This window comes from Nannobrachium achirus (assembly GCF_963921795.1).
Source record: "Nannobrachium achirus genome assembly, chromosome: 16".
NCBI classification, from domain to species: Eukaryota; Metazoa; Chordata; class Actinopteri; order Myctophiformes; family Myctophidae; genus Nannobrachium; species Nannobrachium achirus.
The window spans coordinates 52498087-52520745 of NC_137823.1; the positions used below are offsets into that span (position 1 = coordinate 52498087).

The window sequence follows — 22659 nt, forward strand, 5'->3', positions numbered from 1 at the left end:
TTGGCGAGAGATCACCACACCACACACCACACTAGACAACTGGCCTCTAACTCTCTTAAACTGTGCGACATTTAAAAAAAATTGAAAATAAAGTTACAGTGTATCAGGAGCAGACAGCCAAAATAATATAAAATGAAATAAGGTTTCTCCAAATAGGTTTCATTAAGATCCGACAGATTTTGCCTCAAAGAACACTGAGACCCTGGCGATGTCGGTTACCTTGCACTGCTCATTGAACTGTACTGGCTCAGTGGCCACATTAGGGATTTTAAGCCTAATTTACACTCATACTGTAGTAGTTCCTTGTCGATTTCGTTCTCCGTAAATAATCACATCTGTGACACAGGTTGTAGATCTGCTATTTAAGGTATGCTCTAGTATAAATAGTATAGTATAAATCAGGCTTTAATGTGGAAAGAGAGAGACATTTTAGCTTAACAGTTATCCACAGAAATAGTTATGGTCAACTGTGCATATTGCTTATTAATCTGCTAATGTGCAATGCATAGCATTGCTTAATATTTAGTCTCATGTTGCTACCACAACTCTCTCTTCACAGCGTCTAGCTGAGTGAAAAACACGCACGCACGCACGCACGCACGCACACACGCATGCACACTTGGACAAGCCTAAAACCTATTGGGAGATTATTTTTATTATTTTTTGGTAAATCTTCATGTGTCTATCTAATCTGTCTTGCCACAGATACGCTGACTCGTGTTCTTGTGTGTATAGTGGAACACACATCCTGTAGTGTGGCCCACTGTCACAGAGAGGTCGACTGTGCAAGACCTGCAGCTTTCAACAGGCCAGGGCCTGCTATGTTGAGGGAGATGGCAGCTCTGGGCAGCATGACTGTACATCCTTGTTGAGAGCATAATCATTAGAGCTTCCTCCTTCCTCTCCGCAGGTCAGATACTCCAGAATGTTGCATGGCTCAGCTTTCAGTACAGTGAGGATCTCTGAACTGATTGAAACGTCGACGAGCGATAAATAAGTGGATCTTTTTGTTATTACCAGTGTACGGTAGGGATGGGATGATATGAAAAGTTCATGTCACAATGATTGTGACAAAAGAAATTTGAGATTTACGATATTATCGCGATAATCAAAATCCATTATCCTGGGGTGGAACATTTGGCAAAAATAGCCATAGATCTACAAGCTCGCAACGCGTCGCGTTGTGAGCTTGTAGATCGGCAATATTTCCGCAAAGACATTTGATAGAGAGTGAAAAAAAGACTGTATCAAGTACGTATATTATAAGTACCTTTTACCAATTATAGAGGGTTTAAGTGGTACCGGATATGCAGCTCGGCAAACAAAAGGTGAATTGATCCCAGTGCATGACGGAGGACGATATCACGATAAATTAAATCTCCACGATACGATTATCGTGAGTTTTTTTTTATCGTGATAAACGATAATATCGCTTATCGTCCCATTATCCCTAGTGTACAGACTCTATTTTATTTTTGTTGTATTGCTGTTTGTCCTGCAACCCACGACCACGTGGATGTGCGTGCTCTATCCATTGAAAAAAAAAAAAGAACATATCCTCAGTTGCCCACCAGACATAAAAAAGATCAGAGGGGTGGATATCAAAAACAGAGGCATGGATCAACCCTCCATCCCCCCCAGCAAATCGAACCCTGCATACTGCGCACACTGCAGCACACGTGTACACATGCAAAGACACGGTCTACAAAGGGGTATGTTGGTGGCTCTCAGCCAAGGCATGGGGGTAGGGAGGTTCGTAGGGGGCAGGCAGGAGGGGGGAGAGGGGGGGGGGGGGGGGGAGCAATGGTGGGTGAGCTCGCTAAACGGAAACAGCTGCTTGTGTGAACTTACCTCAAACTTTCCCTTCTTTTCCAGCGGCTCGACTTGGGCCTCGTTGGACTTGGCCGCGTCGCTCTTGGGGACGCCCTCTCCCTCCATTTCCTCCACCACCATCACCGTCTCCCACTTGCCGAAGCTGCTGGCGGGGAACATGTCCGACCGCATGCTATCACCAAAGTACACCACCTGGAGGGGGGTAGAATGACACGGGAGGGAGGGTCCATTAACAGCTGCAAACACTGGACTCAGCTCACACTTCTAAGAACCCAGGGGTTCCCAGACGATTTCAGCTGGAGACCCAGAGGAGAAAGTCAACCCGGAACCCAAACGTAATAAAAAAAAATCAAACCTTGGTTCGAAGTGGAGCGGTGAATCTGAGCAGCTTGCTAAATGCCTAAACTGTAAACTGTAAACTGTGCCTGTGAGTGAGTGGTGAGTGTGCCTGGCCTGCACAAAACAGCGCCCCTCCTTTAACTAGTGTGTTGTGTGTGGCCACTCAAGGTATTGACAGGCTACGGACACGGCCAGCCAGCCACCCAGCCAGCCAGCCACCCAGCCAGCCACCCAGCCAGCCACCCAGCCACATACCCACGGACATACCTGTCTATTGGGAGCGCTTTCACCGCTCCAACAAACCAAGAAAAAAAAAACATTATGAATTTACTACAACTACTACTAAAAATCAAACCTCGGTTCGAAGTGGAGCGGTGAATCTGAGCAGCTATACCGTGTGTGTGTGTGTGTGTGTGTGTCTAGTCTGCACAATAGTGCCATAGAAGCTGTGTGTGTGTGTGCCTGCACAACAGCGCCCCTCCTTTAACTAGTGTGTTGTGTGTGGCCACTCAAGGTATTGCCAGGCTACGGACACGGCCAGCCAGCCACCCAGCCTACCAGCCACCCACCCACCCACGGACATACCCACGGACATACCTGTCTATTGGGAGCGCTTTCACCGCTCCAAAAACAGCTAAAAAAGTTGCTCACAACACGTTACTTCACCACACAATCTGAGCTTGTAGATCTGCTATTGTCACAAGTTTTGAAAAGAATAAAAGAAATGTCTCAAATGTGTTGTTTTTTGAAAATCTTTTTGTTTTTTCTTTTCATAAAAAATATACATATTTACTTATGACCCATGAACACGGGTCCGCGATCGAAAATGGGACCCTATGTTTTTCAAAAACTGTTTTTGACTGACCATTACTGATTTGCCAAGTTAGACTTAGGTGATGTGATCAAGTATCAGTCTAATGGCAAGAGATGCTACAGTGATGTGGACATCAGGGAAGTGGACATCAGGGATCTCCATATATGGGCATAAAAAGGGATTTGTTCCCCTGGCATCAAAGGGATCTCCATATCTCCATATATGGGCATGAAAGGGATTTGTTCCCCCTGGCATCACAGGGATCTCTCTAACAGGGCATCATTAATATTGACGACATCAGGGAACTCCATATATGGGCATGAAAGGGATTCTGTTAGTGTGACTTCACAGCGAAGCCAGAGCGTGATGTCAGAGCGGCAAACCCATTCTGGAAGAGTGGTTCCCCTGACATCACAGTGACATCAGAGCATGATATCAGAGCGGGAAAACACACAGACCGTAAAAATGCGTACACGTCTACACAGACACGGACAAGCTGTGACGTTTCTCATAGTAAATTGCGACCTACGGTCACAACTACAGAACTTATTTAACAGAACGTTATCCCAAGGAATTCCTGTATTTCCATTGTTGAATATGCTTTAGTCTACACCAGGGGTCTTCAACAGGGAGTCCTCAGAGTTACTACAGGGGGTCCTCCAAATCTTTGAGTGATAGAAAGAAACTTTTTTCTTCTTTTTTTATATTAACCACTTGAACCCTATAGTGTCCTTATTCTGAGAACTTTAGCTGCGAGGCGTTGTGAGCTTGTAGATCGGCTATTTTTGGCAAAGACCTTTGGTGTAGAGGGGAAAAAGAGCAGACTAAGTACAGAGTGAAAGGTCAAGTTTATTAAGTATTGACGTTTCAAGTGGTTAATTCTGAAAACACAAATTGACATGAATCCAAAATACACTGATGATTGATCGCGCTGTCAAACAATGAAACTATATGGAATCTATGAAAAGGTTGTCGGGGTCCCTGCTTCATCTCTCTTAGCTAAGGGGTCCTTGGCCTGAAAACGTTGAAGACCCCTGGTCTACACAATACTGCAGATGGGGAGATGTGAAAACTATAATCAGAATGAAACCTTTTCATTTTTTAATAAGGGATCCCCATAAAAAGATCAGGGTCCCCTGCCACCACTTTTTGGGAACAACCGCTCTGGTTTGTCTACTTGACTGCAGAGTCTACTTGACTGCAGAGCTGCAGTAAAAACTGGAGTTGGACTGGAGTTCTTTTCTGCAGAGCACTCGGTGCTAGTCAAACTCAATAAAGCCAACATATGCTGCCCCAAAGGCCAACTAGACCAGACACGATGAGCCTGCAAAACTCATCATGACTTCTTTGACCATCGTATTTCCTTTGTCTTCAATGTCTGGAAAGGAAAACAAGTTGAGACAGGCCTTAAACTGAACAGCATTCCATTGACAGCAAGGGGCACAGCACTTAGAGCGTTTAATTCCCATTTTGACAACAGTTACTGTACCTTACAGTATATGGTTCTACACCGGTCAAACTGGAGAGGAAATACTGAAGAACCGGAATGTGAGATCATGAGATTGAAACGAAAAGCGATACAGAATTCAACCGAACAAAGCCTTAAATTCCTTTAATAAAATAAAAGGCTTTCCAGTATTTAAGGGTAGTATTATGACACAGAGCCTATTTAGGGACGGATATTAAATTTAAGATGTAGTTTGCACTTTGTTTGAGCATCGAAATGGCTGTAAAATGTTGGCATGAATCGAGCGAGACCCTTAAATGAAAGCCATATGTTTTAAGTGCATCACTATTGTACTTTCTCTGGCTGCAGCACAAGTCCTGGTGCAAGGTTGGCCCGCAAAAAAAAAGAAAGAAAAAAGAAAACATCTTTAAAACTCATAAATCTCCTTGCTCTGACTTATTGCTGCTTAAGTAACTTGTGCTTAGCTAGACTGCTCCATCACATGAACGGTAGCCAGTGGTGGAAAGTAACAAAGGTATTTTTTACTTTATTGGAGTATTTTAAAATTCTGTACTTTTATTTCAACTCCACTACATCTCAGATACAAATATTATATACAGTATTACTCCACTACAGATTTTAGATTTCTTATTATTACAAAACATACATTATCCACTTCAGCCCAATACATTTCGGCCATTTGAAAATAGATGATCTACATCGCTTTGTGAACTTGTAAATATGCAATTTTCAAAATATTTTTTTATACATTTTATACATTTGAAAACTTGTGAAATACGATATTCTGCATAATGAGTTCTACTTTTGGTACTTTAAGTACACTACATTTTGATACCAACACTTTTGTACTTTTACTCAAGTAAATTTAGAATTCTGGACTTAGATTATTACGCAGATTATTATTGATACTTTCACATCTACGTAAGAACTTTTTCCACCACAGACGGTAGCTATTGTATCAACACCACCCAGATAATACAGCTGAACACACATGCACCACATGTGGCATTTCTCATCGAACCTCATCTTTAAAGGCACTCGTGCTGAACATTAAAAGTTCTTACTTCCAATAATGATAATGAAAATGATACATGCATGGACAGAATAAGGCTAGGGCCTCATTCATGAAAATGGTCTTCAGGGAAAAATACTCCTCTAAAACGCTTAAGGCAAAACAAAAGAGATGGTGAAAGGTCATAACCTAAGCCCTTTGTCATTCAACATATGTCATTTGTCGGCATGTATTTTGCTGTTAAGCATGGTTATACATTATCTGACTCTTATGTCGTGATGCTGTTCTTTTGACCAGGTTCCCCTTTGATAAAACACATGTTTCGAGCTCCTGGTTAAATAAACCCATATGTTAATCATGACGCCTGCAGAATGACCATAAAAAGGAGTGTCCATCATGCATTCATGCAGTCGGGGAGATCACTCAACACAATAAAATCCTCAGCGTCAATTTATCAAATTTGTAACTCGTACTCGTACATTTGCACACTCTCAGAGTTAAATTACCACTCAGGATTTTACTCTGGACCCTTGTGGTGCGCTTACAGTACAGGTCCTCCATACAGGGGCGTCACAAGGGGGGGGGGGGAAGTGGGACTGAGTTACTAGGGCCCAAGGTGGAGGGGCCTAAATTATTTTATACTTCAGCTTTTGAAAAATAGCAGATATACAAGCTCACAGCGCAGCACTCGATCTGCTATTTTTGAAAAGTCGTGAAAATGTGTGCAAATCTTTGAATAATGTATTTTTTAAGCGAACATTTATAACTCAAATTTTGCTTCTGGGGGGGTCACATGAAAAGGTTTGAGCACCAAATAGAAACATGTTTTTTTTTTTTTTTTTCAAAAAAATTGAAATATTCAAATACTTGCACAAATTTTCAACATTTTTCAAAAATTGGAGATATACAAGCTCGCAGCGCGGCACTCGGTGCCGCGCTGTGAGCTTGTATATCTGCTGTTTTTCAATAGTTAAAGCACAAAATAATGCGTAATGATGTGTTCCCACTAGTCTAAATGGGTTAAACCCCCTCTCCCTATGAAGAACATTAATGGGGGGCCCGCAGTGAATTCTTGTAACCATGGCCCAGAATTTGGTGCGACACCCCTGCCTCCATACATCAACAAACAGCAGGGCTGCAGGCAGCGAGGTGGGCCAGTGGGGAAGAGCCTTCAGGCATCACATTTCCAGCTGGACCGATTCCATGTTTTTAAAAGAACCGCCCCCTTGTGGAACTCTTGTCCTCTCCTTCTTACAATGGCAAAAAACAGAGGATCCGTCGGGTGCTTGCTTGCCATGATGTGTCTCTAAAAAAAATCCAAGGTAAACTCAACTGTACAGCTGCACTTGTTTTAAGTTCCTCTGGATTAAGGTATGAAATGTAAAAACATATTTTCCCCCCCAGAACTAGCCACAGCTGTGCGCTATAGCCGAGGGAAAAAAAGCAAAGAAAAAAAAGCAAGGCCGTTCAGTACGCCAACCATTGTTCATTGGCCTCTGCAGCAGACGGCATGCGATCAGTATGATAAATATTTACAAGGTCCCGGCATTCCAACACAGAGGCAAAATATTATAGAAGGTGCTGAGACAACGTTCCGTTAGCCTGCAAATTACCGGAATGACACTCAACATGTCAATGAAGCAAATCAGAGAGGCTAAAGTGGCTCTAGTGAAAATACGCGTCGCCCTGGAATGCTCATCTTATGATTCTTGGGCAGATAGCTTTTTCTCGTCTTTGTCCCGGCTGACAACAGGTCATTATGTGACCATCATTCTGTCACACAAGATGACATTTTTTCTAAATGAAGGTCTTGTATAATGTCTCAGTCAATGAGACATTGTATTCCACTGTACAGTATACTGCTGCGGTCCAACAGACACCCCAATTCATCATCAATGCGGTTCTTAGCAAGTTGTGTAGTTGACACAACACGTACTGTAGCTTTCAATATAAAGTCTTGTGTCAACTGCTCTTAGCGTGTAGCATTTACAGGCCTGTTAACCAAATTAAGCACTTCAACCTGGAGTCCCTATTTTGGGCATGCAATGCAAAACCTTTCAGATACATTTAAAAGTAAAAAAAATAAACAGCAAATCTACAAGCAGATCTATAGGGCAATGCGTCGTGAGCATGTAGTGATTTTGTTTTTGCTAGATTTTCACCTACAGTATAATGACTTTCTCAATTTAGGGAAGCCAGGTTGAAAAGTGGTTAAACCATTGGTTCTCAAGCTCTTCTGGATCAGGGCCCTCGGCTACCATGTTAAGAGGTCAGATGGGTGGGCCATGTGCATATTCAGGGCATGTTTATTTTAATGATCAATCAATCGATTGTTTTCTGGCTTGGATCAATGGAACTAACATAGTATTCCTATTTATCAGTGTCACAATGAGAACTCATTTTAGAGAAATAAATACCATGTCATTTTTTTATTCATGTTATATTATTGTAGGGGGCCACTTGGAATATAGGTTTAGAATCACTGGATTAAAGGACAACTTTGTTTTTTTTTTTTACAACAAGGGTTCATATTTTAGATAGTCATTAGAGCAAATAAAAGATTAGTGTTAAAATGTTTTCATTTACTTCTTTCTATAATTTTAGTGATTTTAACTATTTTGATTTGCATGCAAGTGGCTAAATATGTATTTTTAGACACAATAAGCCCATTCACAAGATGCACCACAATCTTTCATGGGCATATGTAACTTATGGCGGCTGGTGTAAATAGTAACAATGAAATTGCCAGCTTATTGTGTCTAAAAAGACATATTTAGCCACGTGTACGCATGCCCCCAACCACTGAAATCAAAATACTAATAAAATTGCTAAAACAATAGAAAGCAGTAAATGAATAATTTTAACACTCATCTTTTCTTTTCTCTAATTACAATCTAAAATATGAACCCTTGTTGTAAAAAAACTAAGTTATCCTTTAAGTTGTGAAGCGTGTGCTTGGAGGTAAGGCTACCAAGGCCATGACCCAGTGTGTCTGCAGACTTTATTATTTTTGTCTTGTTATCATCACCACATCACTCAGCAGAGATTCCAGATAAAGCGGGCCGCGGGTCAACAGAGAGACAGGGGGCCCTTAGAAGGCAAGGGTACCTTAATGAGACCATTGTGTTCCACTGTGTGAGGTCTCTGGGCTACAGAGAGTGGAGGGCTGCAAAATGACACATCTGACAGGAAAGGTTCAGGGAGATAAGGACTTCAAGAACCCTAGCGTCCCTATTCTGGCCTGGGGTGCATATTCAGCAAAAATAGCCGATCTACATGCTCCTGTTGTGTCGCGACGTGGCACGTTGTGAGCTTGTATGTTTGCAAATTCCGACTAAGATATACTGTATGGCAGTGGTTCTCAAAGTGGATTCCAGGGACTTTGTGGGTTCCTTAATGGGGGTCTACTAGAGGATCTAGTACAGATCCATGGGAGGACTCCGGTAAAGTAAGTATATAGGGTTTAGGTGGTTAGGGTGGTTTAGGCCAGGGCTTCTCAGTTGTGATACTGGGGACACAGGGAACCATTTAGACCGGTGACACCAGGTGAATCCAGTTAACCACATTGTAGAGTAGAAGTCTGGTTCCCCACAGCCACAGGTGTGACCTTTTCATGACTAATCTAGAAGAGAAATAGATCAAACTAGTTTTGTTAGATCTGATACTATCTATACAAGTAAGCCGTTTCGAAATAGGGAAGAAAGAAAAAATATTATCAAGAAAATGTGCAAATAATCACTAGGGAAATAATTGATAGTTCAACCCTAATATCATGCATTTGCACCTGCATTTCAGCCAGTGAATCCAGGACGTGATCGAGGCCAGTCACAATTATTACATAATCGTCTAATCGTAATTATTTTGCAACATAATCGTTTCCATGTTGAAAAAGGTTCACATATTTTCAAATATTTTCGAAAAGAATATAGGAAATAGCTGAAAGTGCACCATGAAAGTATTAGTCATTAAATATGTCATTCATTTCATCGTATATTTAGGTTTAAACAAGTCATACCTGGCCTGTGCAACTTCAAAAAGCCTAAAAGCCAAACAGAAATGATCATTTTATTCATATGTTCCAGTGTTCAGCGACAAAAACGCAATTACAAATCGTTAATCCCAATTATTTGTGTGACAATTAAATCGTAAAATATCATTATCATGATGACAGCCCTACATTTGAGCCAGTGAATCTCCTACGTGACTCGTCACCCCAGCCGTGACCCCGGTTGGTCAGGACGGTAAGTGGGTGGGTGTAATCTTGCCCTGGCCTGAATGCTTCCATTCAGCCCCACCTGTGGTAAGCCATGTCAGGTGAAAGTGGAGAGAACTCTAAACACAGAGCGCCTCAAGTCACCCCGGAGGAGCTGCTCAAAAGCAGCCGTAAGTGCAGGTTGACACTCGCATTCCGCGAGAGCTTGCTCCACGTGGCTGAGGCGGGAGGAACAGACAGGGCATTGAGCCCCCTGAGCAGGGGCGTCACAAGGGGGGGACTGAGTAACTAGGGCCCAAGGTGGAGGGGCCTTAATTATTTTATACTTAAGCTATTGAAAAATAGCAGATATACAAGCTCACAGCGCGGCACCGAGTGCCGCGCTGCGAGCTTGTAGATCTGCTATTTTTGAAAAGTCGTGAAAATGTGTGAAAATCTTTGAATATATGTATTTTTTAAGCGAACATTTGTAACTCAAATTTTGCTTCTGGGCGGGGTCCCTGGAACTAAATATTTTGAGATGGGGGTCCGTGGCCAAATACATATCATTTTGGGGGTCCTTCACGTGAAAAGGTTTGAGCACCACTGACATAGAAACAGTTTTTTTTTTTTTTTTTAAACCTTAGAAGGATTTGAAATATTCAAAGCACACATTTTCACAACTTTTAAAAAATAGCAGATCTACAAGCTTGCAGCGCGGCACTCGGTGCCGCGCTGCAAGCTTTTATATCTGCTATTTTTCAATAGTTAAAGCATAAAAATAATTGTGCAGGGGGCCCGCAGTGAATCTTTGTACCCAGGGCCCAGAATTTGGTGCGACGCCCCTGCCCCCCGAGCCAGGGTAAGAGAGAGGGAAGGAAGGAAGGGGGGGAGGAAGAGAGAGAGAGAGAAGATCTGAGGACGTGGATGGATGATGACGAGTATTCCATCCATTGGTGAGTTTGGGGGTGGCTGGGTTAAGGCACAGTGGCGTCAGTTCAGCAAATGCTAGAGTATGGCAAAGATGGGAGTCCTCATGGAAAAGAGGCATTACATTTTGGATAACACGGTTCTATTGTGAAAAAGCTGCGAGGCGTTGTGAGCAAGTAGATCTGCTATTTTCACAATGTCTGAAAAAAAGAATTACACAGGTTTCTACGGTTTCTTGGGCTGGATATGGCAGCCCGGGATGGTTTTTCAAGTGCAGCTAAACTTAGCATGTTTGTAAACGTGCCACAATTAACAATAATGCATTGCACCTGTGCATCTGACCTGCGTAACCTGGTACAGTAATATACCATTTTGTCAAGCTGGGGAGAATACAAGTGTGGAGAATATAATTATAATACCTTGTTGAAGTGACCATTATGTAAAATTTTGCATTTGTAGTTATTTTACTGTAATTTAACAACATTATAACCAGTGCTGCATACCCCTGCCATACCCAATTGACGCCCCTGTTAAGGCAACGTAACTCTCCCGTGTGCCAAAAAAGTTTCTCCGGCGCGCTAGTTACATCTGAGCAAGATTCCAGGCCAAAACCTTTCCGCTACGCTACGCACAGTAAAAGAAATTAAGGGACACAAGCGTTTTTTTGTGACACTTTTACTACACTGGACGGAAAGAGAAGAGAAGTCACCATTCTTGTGGTTTTCGTTCATATTTCTTCCGTGTAGAAAATTGGCTGTGAAGAAAATGATCACTCTAGGGAAGGCTGTGTATCGGCAGCATGTTGTACTGTCTTACAAAGCAAAAGGTGGTAACCACAATTTCACCATTTTAAAAGTTCAGAGTTCATGACTAGATTTCATATTATCACAAATTCTACCATTAAATGCTATTTTCTTCGTTGTTTTGTTTCATGACTCGCAAAACTACTGACCTTGTAAGGGTAACATGTCATTAGGTCGAACATCCTTTGGATCGACCACCAAACTCTAACCCAAACCCTAATCCTAACCTCAGTAAAACTATGCCTAACTCTAACCCTAACCATAAACCTAACCTCAGTAACCGTGACGCAGGTGATTATCTAACCTGCCGACACTGTTCGACCCAACGGGAGTTCGGCCTATGTGGGCAGTCCCCCTTGTAAGACAGAGCACCTCTGAAGTGTCTGTTTGTCTGTCTGTTCGTCTGGTTGTCTCAAATACATGGATTTGAACAAACCTCTCTGTGGAAAGATTGGTCATGGGGCAAAGAAGATGGAATATTTCATAATGATTGACCAAACAAACACACACAAATGTGGTTAAAATATCACAAAAAGGCGTATCACTTCTAAATGGATCCATGTACACACACGAGATGGACACTGGACAATAGAGGATGATTGATGCCAGCCCCTTGAGCAAAGGAGAACTTTTCACACTGATTGGTGGTCAACCTACTGTACCCGAGCCTCTTTCTCCGGTTTTCAAATGTTTCCAAAGGGGTGTTGTGAGGACTAACAGTCAACCACCACGCTATGCTTACTTCACATTTTCATATATTAATGCTGGTCTATATTTTTCCAGCAATGAATAAATACAATAAACAACTTTTAAATCATTGATTAAATATAAAAAGATATGAAATCGATTTTCCCAAAACTTTCCATACAGTATGTGCATATACATACATACTGTATTATATACAGTGGGAAAAAAACAACCCAAGGAGTGGGGAGTCTGGGGACTATTCTAAAAACACAGATTTTGGGGGATCAATCTCCCTTAAATTACTTACACATCATCTCAGGGTATATGTGAAAGTAATTAGCTTGCAAGAATAGTGGGAGTGAGTGGCCTATTTTGTTTAAACTAAACAAAAGGCATATGTCACGAACGCAACAAATCTGAATTTGTTTGAAGTTGCTCTGCCTATGCATATGAGTACGTACGTATATCTGTAATTCATACATCTCGTGACTTAGTTAGTCTACATTTCAGTTTGAACTCTTCCGAGATTTTCCAAAAGAAATGTGAAAACGATGATGAGGGGGAGGAGGAGGATAAAGAATTGATTGATCTATTTAGTATGCCTTGGTGTAATCACAGATTTTGTTATAAGACTGGACTTGGTCTTGAAGTCGGCAGCAGGCAGCCTGCTGGCACTCGGCATGCCCTGTCAACAGCTGTGCCAAGAGGCTGCAGGACGTGTGGCTGCCTCCCTCACCCTGGTGTGAATCTGCCCCGAGATGATTGATCGCAAAGCTCTCATCTGTGCCTGAATCAACCACAAAGCAAAGATACATTCTTGTGGAGGCGGCTATGTTGTCACCCATGTCAGTGCTACTAATGTAATATCACTGACAATGTTTCCTGGACTAAATTTCTGCTGTGCGTTGTAGGGGCATTAACGACTTGTGATTTTTGCAAGTCGACTCGACTCAGTAAAAAGTTGAGTTCAAGTCGACTTTATCGTTTGATGACGTCATCACATCACACACAACCCACCAAATGTTTTGGGGGGTCCCCAGATGATTAACTTAATGTGCAACATTGTTTTCTCACTCAACTATAAACAAACCAACATAAAGTTTAAGTATATAGAGGGTATCTTCACATTTCTAAAGTGCCAATTTAAGGACTTTCTAATACCTCTAAAATGACAAATTAAACATTGTCCAAATTGTCAAATATATAGAGGCAGAAATTGTGAAAATAGCCGACCTACATGCTCACAACGCCTCGCGATAGATCTGCTATTTTCAAAATAGAAAGTATTACTTTTTTTTCAACTTCGACTTTCGACTTTCTCTGGAGGGAGTCGACTTGTGTAATGAAGTCGATTGAGTTGACTTCTCGACTTGCCCTAGTGCATTGCAAACAGGAAATAGTTTCCCAAAATGAAGCTTTGATCTCTTTTCAGCCACTGGTATTTACAAGGAATGGTCTTCTCTGGTTTGAACGTCATTCACTAATCTCACGATTACAGCAGCATTTGGAGGAATTAAAGGAATTAAAGACTGTAGTACCCGTTGTCCATGAAGCAGTTTGGTTAGCTAGCTCCACACTAACGTTCCCATACCGTGACGTCTGGCTTTCGGCTCAACACGAAAGCCCAGCATGCATGGGTGTCACAAGGGGGGGGGGGAGACTGAGTTACTAGGGCCCAGGGTGGAGGGGCCTTAATCATTGTATACTTTAGCTATTGAACAATAGCAGATATACAAGCTCACAGCGCAGCACCGAATGCCGTGCTGCAAGCTTGTAGATCTGCTATTTTTGAAAAGTCGTGAAAATGTGTGCAAATCTCTCAATATATGTATTCTTTAAACCCCCACCCCCTATGAAGAACATTCTTGGGAGTGCCCGCAGTGAATCCTTGTATCCAGGGCCCAGAATTTGGTGCGACACCCCTGCCAGCATGTGCTTTTCTCATTTCCGCTACACAGTACCCTTTGAGCGTGGGAGAACGGATGAAGAGCTCACTGTACAGTTACCTCGGGCTGGGGTTTGCCGGTCATGGTCTTGAGCAGCTCGTGGAGGTGGGGCCAGTTGCCCTGCGAGTACCAGCCGGGCTTCTCCAGGGACGGCAGACCCTCGCTCTCCTCCACATCGTTCACTGCCGGGACGAGAAAGACAGAGAAAACAAACCGCACGGTCAACCACACGCGCAGCCCAGCTGCTTGCTACTGGAAGAAGAGAGTCGACCGGAGGAGCAGACATGACCGCATGCTCTCTGGCAACCCGGAACATTCAACCGCCTCCTCTTACTTAACCTCGCGCCACCACAGAACTAACCAGTACATCCCCACAAGAAAATACAACAGGAGCAGATACAGTATAGGATCATTTGGGTGGTATTATTGTAATATACCACATTGTTATACAGTACTGGCAGAACCCTCGCTAAAAACTCCAGGGCAAAAATCCACTCGTCCGAGACAGTTTGCCCTCCTGGCCCCCAAGTTGTGGAATAAACTCCCTGTCGCACTTAGAACAACGGACTCACTCGCTAGCCTTCGCCGTGGACTGAAGACTCACCTTTTCAGACTCCACCTAAACCCTTAGCACTACAGAAAAATCAATGAATACATGAAGCTAGTTAGCATTTGTTTTGTTTTTTATGTTTTTTAGAACTTTGATTATATGGTGTTTTTCTAGATAGATATCCTTTTGCATTTGTTATATTGTTGATGATGTACTGACATATTATCTTGTTTATTATTGTGATGTTATCTGCTGATTGTAAGTCGCTTTGGATTAAAAGCGTCTGCTAAATGCCTAAACTGTAAACTGTAAACTGTACTGTACGTATATGAATTATCTGTAATATCGTCAGAACTTCTTCATTCCTTTCCCCCCTTTTCCTTAACGGTTTTGGACAGTCCAGGGTTTCTGCCCGACAACAACCATATATTTTTGTATGGCTCCAAGTCTGTGGGTTTATGTGAGGTGTCAGGGTGTGTGCGGTGGTCTTGAATTACCTAAAGTGTAAGGGTGGGAGGAAGCCTAATTAGAGTTTATACTCTGGCTCTGTTAGCACTTTACTTGTTATTTTGGCATAACTTCCATGGAGAGCAATATCTTTTTATTTTTGTCACCAAGCTCTATCGCTCGCTGATACGCACAGCAGTGAAGGGGGAAAACCAGACTGGGAGTAAAATCACAGTGATGGACTGGGCCCATCTTCTGGCCCAGCCTCATTCCTGGTCTCATTTCCCCCTTCCCTGTTACAGGCAACGTGTCAAAGACGAACGTTATGAGTCAAGCACAACACAACCTTGGGGACAATTACCCAAGTGAGACATTATTGAACATGGTCTTTATAGCAAATGATTTCCGCACATAAACAATAATAGAACATTCACACGAGTAAATATAAAAGATATAGAGAATGTGAAATATAACGTGGCGGCTAGAATAATGCATACTGGAATAAATTATTATTCTACTGTTCCACACACCAAGTCATTCATGACAAAAGGAGAGATGTTTATGTAAGTGTGTGTGTGTGTGTGTGTGTGTGTGTGTGTGTGTGTGTGTGTGTGTGTGTGTCTGTTCTGTATGGGACTAGGATTAAATTATCTTTTTGTCATTACTTATGCACAAGCAAGGCCTGTATCCAACATTCTATTGAATAGTGTAATCGGAGCAACATTTGGCGGGGGGATGTTGACAGAACCCTCGCTAAAAACCCCAGGACAAAAATCCACTCGTCCGAGACAGTTTGCCCTCATGGCCCTCAAGCTGTGGAATAAACTCCCTGTCGCATTTAGAACAACGGACTCACTCGCTAGCTTTTGCCGTGGGCTGAAGACTCACCTTTTCAGACTCCACTAAACCCATAGCACTACTGAAACACTCAATGACCATACATGAAGCTAGTTAGATTTTTTATTTTTTATTTTATTAGAACCTTTTTTTTTCTTTACTGATTATATTGTTTTTTAGATTGATTTTATTGTATTATATTGTATTAATTATTATATTGTATTGATTATATTGTTTTTTAGACTGATATTCATATGCATTTGTCATATTGTTGCTGATGTTTTGACATATTATCTTGTTTATTATAGTGATGCATTATCTGCTTATTGTAAGTTGCTTTGGATTAAAAGCGTCTGCTAAATGCCCAAACTGTAAACTGTAAACAGTACAAAGCAGTAGCATCTCTAGAAGTACGGGTACCTTCTCCCCAGTGAATAGCTAAACTGACGGCCCCCGCAGTCAATGTGTTAAGAATGTATCTTTACAGCAGCACATGAAGTGATCCATGTTGAGTTTGGCTACTGCCCTGACCTTTACATGTGCTGCTATCTTGTGTTTGGCCATTATCTAGGAAGCCTGCAACTCCCTCCCTCTTTGAAGTGGGGAATTGCTTATTCTGGACAGAAGAAGTTAAGGGTGATGTTTAGGACTGATTGGCACAGCAGTAGGGCCTAGGGGGTGGAGAGAGAAGAAAGCATCCTCCACTTTCATTTGTGAAAATGACTCACTTTCAACCAGAGTCCCCATTTTGAGCATCCAAAAGTGTTTTCCAAAAACTACCATTTTCACGCAACACCGCCATATGACAAAGTATAAAATATGGTTTAAGTGGTTAGGAGTGTCTAAGTCCCACGTTGAAAATAGACAGAAGAGAGTGAAAGAACAGTGCTGGCGCATTTGAACACGTGTTCGCACGTGTGCACATGTGTGCACATGCACGCACGCACACACACGCACACGCGCACACACACACACACACACACACACACACACACACACACACACACACACACACACACACACACACACACACACACACACACACACACACACACACACACACACACACACACACACACACACACACACAGCTATGAGGAAACTGGAGCTTGCGAGATAGAGGAATTTTTGGTAACTTGCCATGATCCCCATAGGGAAAAGAGTCCTCTGCATTTGATCCATCCTAAGTATCAGGAGCAGAGGGTTGCCACCTAGGGGCATTCTGGAAGCAGTTAGGGGGTTCACTTTGAAACAAATTCAGGAGGAGCCAGCTAGGGATCGAACCCGGAACCTTTGGGTTTCCAATAAGCCACTCTACCTCCCAAGCCACTGCAGCAAGTGAATGTTACAGTATGAGGTCTCCTCGAACCAGAATAACTTTGAACCGAGCTTCTGAAAGGATGTTTGGAAACACCTTTCACAATCTGTAGAGCTGCGGTACTGTAATCAAATTAGGTCTGCAAGCATGAGGCCAATATTTAGAGAGCGCTGGCATCATCTGAACAAATGGCTGCTGCATTGGAACAACTAACAAAAGGCTGCAGTGTGAGCCACTGTATAAGCCAAGAACTAATTATCTAAATACCTTTTCTCTGATAAGATAATAAAATACTGTAAGATAAACCTTTATTGATCCCTGGGGGGAAATTCAAGTGTCATAGCAGCAACAGCAGTAAGAGTGAAACCTACGACAGTCTCCTGCATCTCTCATGCTCACTCATTGTAGTTGTAGCATATTACGAAGCATATCAGTGAAGAATAGCTGATCTACAAGTTCGCAACGTGGTGGGTCTCCAACATCCGTGTAAGACTGGGAGGTTGGGGAGAGTTTTACTCCATAGCCAAACAGATGCACTCCTTACTCTCTCTCTGGTACACAGCATCTCTAAAGTCATGTCATCAACATGAATCTGTCTCATTTAGCGCCACCATCAGGCCGATTATTGCAAAACACATTTTTGGACACTGCTCCTACAGATTTTGGCCTAAAATCACGCAAAGCGATACACAGTATCTCTACAATCATGTCATCAACATGCATCTGTCCCATTTAGCGCCACCATCAGGCCGATTATTGCAAAACACATTTTTGGACACTGCTCCTACAGATTTTGGCCAAAAATCACGCAAAGCGGTACACAGTATCTCTAAAGTCATGTCATCAACATGAATCTGTCCCATTTCCCATATTCCCTCCTGATTCGCTACGATTGCCTTTAAAGTGTGTATATGCAACCTGACGGTTGGTCTCTCATCTCCCGATTAGGGAGTCTTACTGGTTTCTCCTGGGAGGTTGGGGTTCAATCCCCGGGCTGGGTTATACCAAAGACTGTAAAAATGGGACCCGATGCCTCCCTGCCTGGCTCTCAGCATCCAGGGTTGGATCAACACAAATGATTCCAGAGCGTGGCACGGCTGCGGCTCACCGCTCCAAGAGAGAACAGATTTTGCATACAGCAATGTATGTGAAAAATAGTAGGACTTTATCCTTTATAATATACTTATAAAGGGTTTAAATGGTTAAGCTCAAGCTTGGTCGTGGAGCCCAGAAAGCAACATAATACTACCGATATAGTACTTGGCAAGTACTGCACAAACTTAAACAATCCTGTGGGTTTGTCTATCAACTGGCAGTTCAAGCAATAATACTGTAACACACTGTAGATCCCAAAGCTCACATAATCCCAAAGCACACATTGTTGAAGTATAACTGCAAGCTAGGCCTAACCCGTGGTAGTAATAACTTCATCAGAAGCCTTATAAATCAACACTCTCTTAGGAATCAAAGCTGATGAGAGGGGACTCTTCACTCACCCCGATCCAGGGGTGTCGCACCAAATTCTGGGCCCTGGGTACGAGGATTCCATGCGTTATTTTGTGCTTTAACTATTGAAAAATAGCAGATATACAAGCTCGCAGCGCGGCACCGAGTGCCGCGCTGCGAGCTTGTAGATCTGCTATTTTTGAAAAATCGTGAAAGTCTTTGAAGGTTTTTTTTGAAAAACGTATGTTTCTATGTCAGTGGTGCTCAAACCCTTTCATGTGAAGGACCCCCAGAATGATTATGTATTTGGCCACGGACCCCCCCATCTCAAAATATTTACTTCCAGGGACCTCCCATAAGTGAAATTTGAGTTACAAATGTTTGCTTAAAAAATACATAATATTCAAAGATTTGCACACATTCTTTCATGTCACAGCATGACTGTGAGCTTGTATATCTGCTATTTTTCCAAAATCTAAAGTATACAATAATTAAGGCCCCTCCAACGGGAAAATCCTGTTTGGCCGGTGTAGCGATAGGGCGGTGTAGCGACGGCGAAGTGGACTAACAGGGGCAAATGTACGAACGGAGTTATTGTCCACGACATTGCAAGCGGCGCGAAGGCCAGCGGACCTTGGTCCTGCTCTTCGCGCCCAAGCCCGCGAAGAGCGGGCCGCGCGGCCCGGCGGAGCGCCGCGCGAGTTACGAAGCCGTGGTGAATGCAATCGTTATATTCAAGCGCACGATAAACGCATTAATGGACCGCCTTATCGCTACACCGCCCTATCGCTACACCGGCCAAACGGGACTAGCCCCCTCCAACTTGGGCCCTGGTAACTCAGTCCCACTCCCCACCCCCCCTTGTGACGCCCCTGCCCCGGTCACATACAAGTGTCAAAGCGGGCGTGCTCAACGAGCTAACAGCGTTGCATTACTCAGCAGCAGCATTGAGAAGAATAACAACTCTGGGTTGTGGAAAAAGTAAGTAATGTTCTCAAATACAAAAGGAGTGGCTAATACTCTACACACACACACGCCAGAGGAAGAGTACGTTCTGATTCTATTTCGGCCAACGTGGCAAGACGGAGGGGGAGCAAGAGAGAGAGAGAGAAATAGTTTGGAGACTGGATCACTGTGTCTTCACACTTAACGAATCCCACCAGTGTTATTCCTGGCAGCAACAAAGACCAGATGAGGGAGAAGTGGAGAGCATTCCAGTGTGCTGCCACTGCTAGAGCACACCTTCAGCACTGTGTGATCCAATACCAGACATTCTCAACCGTCTGATCTTCAAGATCAGTATCAGTTTGATATCCATTAGGCCACACAGACCCCCATTTGATACCCTTTTGATTCTTTGGGACCGCGATCTACACTGTAAAATCGTCAGTGTCGTGTTTTGTAAATCTTAGATTATTTCACATATAATGCCATGCCCCCAAATAAGGACACTACGTCAAAAGTGGTTAAAGTTACACTATGTAACTTTTATACCATTATTTTGTAACCCAGTGTCAGTTTCCTAAGCTGTAATCCTGGGCGCTACTCTCCCTCTGCCAACCTGGGGAGAGTGCCGAACTGAGCTCATGCTCCCTTTAGTGCATGAGGAGTGACAAGCCACTTCTTATCACCTGACAGGGAGAGTTTCTCCGGTAGGGCAACACGTTATTCCAACCAGTTCCTTTCCCTTCCATCAGTTGACCAGGGGGAGACAGTATAGAGACCAGGATTACTGCATGTTTTTTGTGAGGATACCTAGCCTATGGGACACGGAGAGAACATGCAAACTCCCCAAAGAAAGGCCCTTTCGCCAACTCCACCTAGGGTGTGGGCACTGTGAGGAGTGAGGACGCGGAGGAGAGAACACGCCTCCAGCAGCCACAGATTCCCCGGCGGGAATCTTACCCGGGACCTTCTATCTGCGAGGCTTCATTTTTGTTTCCTACATTTTGTTTTTAATTATTATTTCAAAACATATAAAAAATTATAATTGAATGATTTTCTGAAGAAATTCCATAAATTAGAAAACAAATATTTAAGAAGTAGTGAAAATAGCTGATTCACAAGCTAACAACGTGAGGTGATACCCGCCTTGTGAGACACAGACTTGTCACTGAGTTCCCTCTGGAACGTCCCATAAAGCCTCGATCAGAGTCCGCGGTGAAGAGCTATCCACCGCAGATTTTAGGTGGAAAGCTTTCCACCTCAAGTCAGAAAATAAGTGAAGGCCATCATAGTCAGTCACGGTGAAGTCCTATTCACCGTGACTGACTGGTCCAGGTCGACCAATCAGTGAACGGGGTGAAGAGCCTATCTGTCTGAAAGTAAAAACAGAGAGATGTGTTGGGACTCGCGGTGGAAAGCTCTTCACCGCGAGGAATGACGTAACGTTGTAGTTTCATGACTCAAAAAGACTACACCGCGGTGGATAGTCTTCCACCGCGGAGCCGACTCTGATCGAGGCTTTACAAGTAATCCCTGAGTGGAGGATACTTGGACAGGTACAACATACAGTAGTTACAGAGCATCAGCACAAATATCTAGCAAAAAGTTTCTGGGGAAATAAAAGTGACTTCTAAGCCACTTTGATTGTGATGTTTTCCCACGTGTCTGTATTGCCCCATCCCTTACCTTGTAGATCTGCTATTTTGACGGCCGATTTTCTCCGAATGTACGCCTATTTATGGGTTCATGTGGTGTTTGCAAATTTGCCACTCATCATGTGTCTTTAATTGAAAGCATGTTGGGTATTGGATATTGGTTTAATTCCTCACACCTGTAACTGATAAAATACCATGCCGTACTGTTACACGCTACCACACAGCTCTGGGCAGTTCAGTTAAAGGTAAAGATGGACTCTTCTACCACTTTTTCTAGTCACGTGTTCAAATACTGGATTCTGATTGGCTAAATTCCGGAGGTTATGACAAAACAACTGCCGCAAAGTTGTATGAGGACTTGTCCGAGATCAATGCACCTCAGTGTACATCCGGGGACTTCAGGAGGTAGTCGGAACACCTTTCCCCCAACCAACAAATGACGGTGGCAACGGTCCTATGTTTACTAACGTGCATGCTATAGTCGCCGATTTATTTGGATCCAATGCAATCCGCCAACTTTAAAGCCCCTTTTCTCTGAACCTATGCCTTTCTGGAAGCGAACAGCCTCTATTTACGGCCGGAACGGTACTTCTAACTGACGTTAGCTTAGCTGTAAGCTAGACGCATGGATTAGTATGGAGTTGGCGCCATCTGTTGGTGAGTAGAAGATGTTGTTTGTGGAACTATCTGCTGTCTCGCGGAAGTTTTATAGGCAATAATGATTGTAACTTAAGATCCTTGCAAGTTACAACTATGTGTTTTCTTTCATGTATACGGGAAAAAGTGGTAGAAAAGCTATTTACCACTCGGGGTCGGACATTATGCTCTCATAATGTCCTGAGTGAGGGTGTTATCGGACTCGGCTGCGCCTCGTCCGATAACACCCTCACTGCGGACATTATGAGAGCATAATGTCCTCTCACTCGGGGTAAATTGCTTACACCTAGGCTTCTAAAGGGTTTAAGACGGACTCACCTAGGAGTTTAAAGGGTTTAAGACGGACTCACCTAGGCTTCTAAAGGGTTTAAGACAGACTCACCTAGGCTTCTAAAGGGTTTAAGACGGACTCACCCAGGGTTCTGAAGGGTCTCTGCTGAGGAACCAGGGAGAAGAAGCCAGGCTTGAGGGCGTTTGTGATGATGATGTCGAAGAGCTCCTCAAAGTCCTTTCTGTAACGAGAAATAAACATTGCTATATTAAGCAATATTACACGAGAGGGTGTGTGTTATCGTGAATATCGGCACGCCTGCGTTACTGCAGGAACGAGCCGTAGGCGGGTTCCGTAGGAAGCTCAGAAGTGCCGATAATCACGATAAGGCATCGCCTACGAAAACAATGATAGCGAGCCGGCAGCTTTTTTTGTGACCAGCACAGCTGATATCTTTGTTTGATGAGAACCGTTCCATAATGCTTAATATCACCACGGGTAGATAGCTA

The 22659-nt window shown here is 43.2% G+C and overlaps 1 protein-coding gene across 1 annotated transcript in view; it reads right to left on the minus strand.

Moving 5' to 3' along the window:
* nt5dc1 (5'-nucleotidase domain containing 1) overlaps window positions 1-22659 on the minus strand; it is an 88566-nt gene that overhangs the window by 7696 nt on the left and 58211 nt on the right. The window contains exons 8-10 of the mRNA XM_080743965.1: window positions 22294-22391; window positions 14085-14206; window positions 1852-2025 (exon numbers count right to left, since the gene is read on the minus strand). Of these exons, the coding sequence (XP_080600091.1) occupies window positions 1852-2025; window positions 14085-14206; window positions 22294-22391 (394 nt within the window). The remainder of the gene's footprint in view (window positions 1-1851; window positions 2026-14084; window positions 14207-22293; window positions 22392-22659) is intronic.